The 6,000-nt window shown below is 47.5% G+C and overlaps 1 protein-coding gene across 1 annotated transcript in view; it reads left to right on the top strand.

Moving 5' to 3' along the window:
* The window catches only part of LOC106593212 (SMAD family member 3), a 101,807-nt gene that overhangs the window by 31,590 nt on the left and 64,217 nt on the right, over positions 1-6,000 (top strand). Inside the window, exons 2-4 of the mRNA XM_045689586.2 lie at positions 1,199-1,392; positions 2,122-2,256; positions 5,554-5,679. Of these exons, the coding sequence (XP_045545542.1) occupies positions 1,199-1,392; positions 2,122-2,256; positions 5,554-5,679 (455 nt within the window). The remainder of the gene's footprint in view (positions 1-1,198; positions 1,393-2,121; positions 2,257-5,553; positions 5,680-6,000) is intronic.

The following is a 6,000-nucleotide window of genomic DNA, read 5'->3' as shown; positions in this document are numbered from 1 at the left end:
AATAAATCATTATTTTCTATTATTCTGACCTTTCACATTCTTAAAATGAAGTGGTGATCCTAACTGACCTAAGACAGGGAATTTTTACTAGGATTAAATGTCAGGAATTGTGAAAAACTGAGTTTAAATGTATTTGGCTGAGGTGTATGTAAACTTCCGACTTCAGCTGTATATACTACATTACTAAAAGTATGTAGACACCTGTTAGTCCAACATCTCATTCCAAAATCATGGGCATTAATATGGAGTTGTTCCCCCCTTTTGCTGCTGTAATTGCCTCCTCTCTTCTGGGAAAGCTTTCCACTAGATGTTGGTACATTGCTGCAGGGACTTACTTCCATTCAGCCACGAGCGTTAGTGAGCACTGATGTTGGGCGATTTAGATCTGGCTCGCAGCCAGTGTTCCAATTCATCCCAAAGGTGTTCGATGGGGTTGAGGTCAGGGCTCTGTGCAGGCCAGTCAAGTTCTTCCACGCCGACCTCGACAAACAATTTCTGTATGGACCTCACTTTGTGCACGGGGCATGCTGAAACAGGAAAGGTCCTTCCACAAAGTTGGAAGCATAGAATCGTCTAGAATGTTATTGTATGCTGTAGTGTTAAGATTTCTCTTCACTGGAACTAATGGGCCAAACCATGGAAAAACAGCCCCAGACCATTATTCCTCCTCCACCAAACTTTACAGTTGGCACTGCATTCGGGCAGATGGCATTCTCCTGGCATCCGCTAAACCCAGATTCGTCCGTCGGACTGCCAGATGGTGAAGTGTGATTCATCACTCCAGAGAATGCGTTTCCACTGCTCCAGAGTCCAATGGCGGTGAGCTATACACCACTCCAGCTGACGCTTGGCATTGCTCATGGTGATCTTAGGCTTGTGTGCGGCTGCTCGGCCATGGAAACCCATTTCACGTAGTGTATAAAATTGCACACTCTTCTCTCCGGACCAATGGTAGAATGTGTATATAATTGTGGGTGGGGAGGGTGAAATGTTTTTGCCTATACTCAGTGTATGGGGTGGGATCTTCTCTGTACACTCGCAGTCGTGAGATTGTGAACTTACCTTTTTGGAGTTGGCCTTCTTGGCCATTTTCAAGAACAGCAAACTATTAAAGCAACGTGCCAAAAGGCAAACAAGTTGATGAACTTATAAGTCCAAAGCAGTAACAACAAAACAAACCTCTCTCTGTCTCTTGCAGGTCTCTGGATGGACGGTTACAGGTGTCCCACAGGAAGGGCCTCCCCCACGTCATCTACTGCCGTCTGTGGCGCTGGCCCGACCTGCAGTCCCACCACGAGCTGCGGGCCGTGGAGCTCTGTGAGTACGCCTTCCACACCAAGAAGGATGAGGTGTGTGTCAACCCCTACCACTACCAGAGGGTGGAGACGCCAGGTACGAACAACTGTCCCCTTTCATTAAAAACCACCAGAGGTTCACTCAGCTTCACCTCACTAGCATGTATTGCACATCTTGTAAATGTATTGGCTCTGTGCCTACTACTAGTTTGACAGGTGTGAGAGGCTCAGCTCTTTTACGTTTTCACAAATGACAGTTGAGGCTACCTATACCTTTTAGTGTGTTAGAGAAACAATGCACCGTGTCTGTGCATTTGTGTTCTTTGTGTTTGTGTCTGTGTGTGTGATGTCTAGTTGTGTGCTTTGTGTTTCTGTGCGTGTGATGTCTAATTGTGTTCTTTGTGTTCGTCTGTGTGTATGTGATGTCTAATTGTGTTGTTTGTGTCTGTGTGTTTGTGTCTGTGCGCGTGTGATGTCGAATTGTGTTCTTTGTGTTCGTCTGTGTGTATGTGATGTCTAATTGTGTTTGTGTCTGTGTGTTTGTCTGTGTGTGTGTGTGATGTCTAATTGTGTTCTTTCTGTTTGTGTGTGATGTCTAATTGTGTTCTTTCTGTTTGTGTGTGGTGTCTAATTGTGTTCTTTGTGTTTCTGTCTAATTGTGTGTGTGGGGTGTCTAATTGTGTTTGTGTGTGTGTGATGTCTAATTGTGTTCTTTGTGTTTGTGTGTGTGTGATGTCTAATTGTGTTCTTTGTGTTTGTGTGTGTGTGGTGTCTAATTGTGTTCTTTGTGTTTGTGTGTGTGTGGTGTCTAATTGTGTGTCTGCAGTGCTGCCTCCTGTGCTGGTTCCCAGACACACAGACATCCCCAGTGAGTTTCCTCCTCTGGACGACTACAGCCACTCCATCCCAGAGAACACCAACTTCCCCGCCGGCATCGAGCCACAGAGCAACTACATACCAGGTGACATATCAGTCATGTAACTAGTGAGACAAGTCTACATACCAGTCATATAACTAGTGAGACAAGTCTACATACCAGGTGACATATCAGTCATATTACTGCTGAGACAACTCTACATATCAGTCATATTACTGCTGAGACAAGTCTACATACCAGTCATATAACTAGTGAGACAAGTCTACATACCAGGTGACATATCAGTCATATTACTGCTGAGACAACTCTACATATCAGTCATATTACTGCTGAGACAAGTCTACATACCAGTCATATAACTAGTGAGACAAGTCTACATATCAGGTGATATATCAGTCATATAACTAGTGAGACAAGTCTAGATACCAGGTGACATATCAGTCATGTAACTAGTGAGACAAGTCTACATATCAGGTGACATATCAGTCATATTACTGCTGAGACAAGTCTACATACCAGGTGACACATCAGTCATATTACTGCTGAGACAAGTCTACATACCAGGTGACATATCAGTCATATTATTACTGAGACAAGTCTACATACCAGTCATATAACTAGTGAGACAAGTCTACATATCAGGTGATATATCAGTCATATAACTAGTGAGACAAGTCTACATACCAGGTGATATATCAGTCATATAACTAGTGAGACAAGTCTAGATACCAGGTGATATATCAGTCATATAACTAGTGAGACAAGTCTACCTCCCAGGTGATATATCAGTCATGTAACTAGTGAGACAAGTCTACATATCAGTCATATTACTGCTGAGACAAGTCTACATACCAGGTGACACATCAGTCATATTATTGCTGAGACAAGTCTACATACCAGGTGACATATCAGTCCTATTATTGCTGAGACAAGTCTACATACCAGGTGACATATCAGTCATATTATTGCTGAGACAAGTCTACATACCAGGTGACATATCAGTCATATTACTGCTGAGACAAGTCTACATACCAGGTGACACATCAGTCATATTACTGCTGAGACAAGTCTACATACCAGGTGACATATCAGTCATATTATTGCTGAGACAAGTCTACATACCAGGTGCGATATCAGTCATATTACTGGTGAGACCAGTGGTAAAGGGGGTGAAACTAGTCCTCACACAGATTCCTAGAGCAGGTGAGACCAGTCAGGATTTATGAAGCATGTTATAGAAAAGCCTTACTGGTTTACGTGAGACAAGTTTAAAATGAGTGTAAGGTCGGTGAGAAAAGTCTTAAAACAAGTTAAAATCCGGTTCAAGCGGACAAGACAGGTGAGTAGGGGAGACTGGCCAAGAGTTTGCAATGCATGACCTTGTTTCACACAGCTCAGTGTCTGGGATTTGGTCTTGTCTGCCCACTCTCACACAGTCTAGTTGTGACAGCCAAGGGATTTTATCCAGTCACTTTTCCTTCAGTTCTCCTTCCTTCTCAGGGAGTTTGGGTGACAGCCACCTAGGCCCCTCTCCTTCCTTCTCAGGGAGTTTGGGTGACAGCCACCTAGGCCCCTCTCCTTCCTTCTCAGGGAGTTTGGGTGACAGCCACCTAGGCCCCTCTCCTTCCTTCTCAGGGAGTTTGGGTGACAGCCACCTAGGCCCCTCTCCTTCCTTCTCAGGGAGTTTGGGTGACAGCCACCTAGGCCCCTCTCCTTCCTTCTCAGGGAGTTTGGGTGACAGCCACCTAGGCCCCTCTCCTTCCTTCTCAGGGAGTTTGGGTGACAGCCACCTAGGCCCCTCTCCTTCCTTCTCAGGGAGTTTGGGTGACAGCCACCTAGGCCCCTCTCCTTCCTTCTCAGGGAGTTTGGGTGACAGCCACCTAGGCCCCTCTCCTTCCTTCTCAGGGAGTTTGGGTGACAGCCACCTAGGCCCCTCTCCTTCCTTCTCAGGGAGTTTGGGTGACAGCCACCTAGGCCCCTCTCCTTCCTTCTCAGGGAGTTTGGGTGACAGCCACCTAGGCCCCTCTCCTTCCTTCTCAGGGAGTTTGGGTGACAGCCACCTAGGCCCCTCTCCTTCCTTCTCAGGGAGTTTGGGTGACAGCCACCTAGGCCCCTCTCCTTCCTTCTCAGGGAGTTTGGGTGACAGCCACCTAGGCCCCTCTCCTTCCTTCTCAGGGAGTTTGGGTGACAGCCACCTAGGCCCCTCTCCTTCCTTCTCAGGGAGTTTGGGTGACAGCCACCTAGGCCCCTCTCCTTCCTTCTCAGGGAGTTTGGGTGACAGCCACCTAGGCCCCTCTCCTTCCTTCTCAGGGAGTTTGGGTGACAGCCACCTAGGCCCCTCTCCTTCCTTCTCAGGGAGTTTGGGTGACAGCCACCTAGGCCGTTCTCCTTCCTTCTCAGGGAGTTTGGGTGACAGCCACCTAGGCCCCTCTCCTTCCTTCTCAGGGAGTTTGGGTGACAGCCACCTAGGCCCCTCTCCTTCCTTCTCAGGGAGTTTGGGTGACAGCCACCTAGGCCCCTCTCCTTCCTTCTCAGGGAGTTTGGGTGACCGCCACCTAGGCCCCTCTCCTTCCTTCTCAGGGAGTTTGGGTGACAGCCACCTAGGCCCCTCTCCTTCCTTCTCAGGGAGTTTGGGTGACAGCCACCAAGGCCCCTCTCCTTCAGACAGACTCTAGCAGAGGTGTGAGCTACATCAGCAGACCGGATGAACAGTTGCCAAACACACACACACACTGAGTCCAGAGGAGGTGGGCAGCCTCTGCCTGGCACAAATGGTGTCTGTGGTGGCTTGAGAGGCCATCAGAAGCAGACTGCCTCGTGGAGACCAGACCAGCACATGATCTGTTACTACCTCTGGAGGACAAGTTGACCCCCCTGTTACAGGCTCTCTGGAGTAGAACTAACTCAGTCAATACATTCAGCCTGTCAGGAGTAGAACCAACTCGGTCAATACATTCAGCCTGTCAGGAGCAGAACCAACTCGGTCAATACATTCAGCCTGTCAGGAGTAGAACCAACTCGGTCAATACATTCAGCCTGTCAGGAGCAGAACCAACTCGGTCAATACATTCAGCCTGTCAGGAGTAGAACCAACTCGGTCAATACATTCAGCCTGTCAGGAGTAGAACCAACTCGGTCAATACATTCAGCCTGTCAGGAGCAGAACCAACTCGGTCAATACATTCAGCCTGTTTTCTACTGGGTTCTCCTTCCCTTCCCTGAATAAAAGCATTGGCCGAGAGCACAATGATAAAGGCCGTTGTTAATATGCATATGTGGAGCGGAGTAGGGGCCTTTTGGTACATGTTATTAGAAGGAACCTACCAACCAATCATTGTTTTCTCTATTTGCTGTGGTTTACTAATCGTGTGTGTGTTTCAGAGACTCCTCCACCTGGCTATCTCAGTGAAGATGGAGAGACCAGTGATCACCTGATGAACCACAGCATGGACACCAGTTCACCCAACCTGTCACCAAACCCAGTGTCTCCAACACACAGCAATTTAGGTAAGCGGTAGGACTGGGTATGGCCAGGGACCTCACAATACAATATTATCACCATACATAGGTGCACATTCTGTATGTACTGTGAGTCAATACTGCAATTTGATATTCCCAACATATTGCTCACCAATTGTCTGCTGCAGAGAGATGAGGGCATGAGAAATTAGCTGGTTGTGTGTTTGGGGATGTTTATTTGTGAGATTGAGTGTGTGTGTGTGCTGAAAAGCGTTGCACTGCAGCCCTCCCTCGGGAAGCCAGTCCACTGTATTGTAACAGAGGAAACCCGGTCTGCTCATGAAAGGCCTTTGTGTCAGTCCCATCTGA

Source organism: Salmo salar, chromosome 11 (assembly GCF_965601325.2).
Source record: "Salmo salar chromosome 11, fSalSal1, whole genome shotgun sequence".
In the NCBI taxonomy this organism is placed as follows: domain Eukaryota; kingdom Metazoa; phylum Chordata; class Actinopteri; order Salmoniformes; family Salmonidae; genus Salmo; species Salmo salar.
This window is presented reverse-complemented; position numbering and strand designations above follow the sequence as displayed.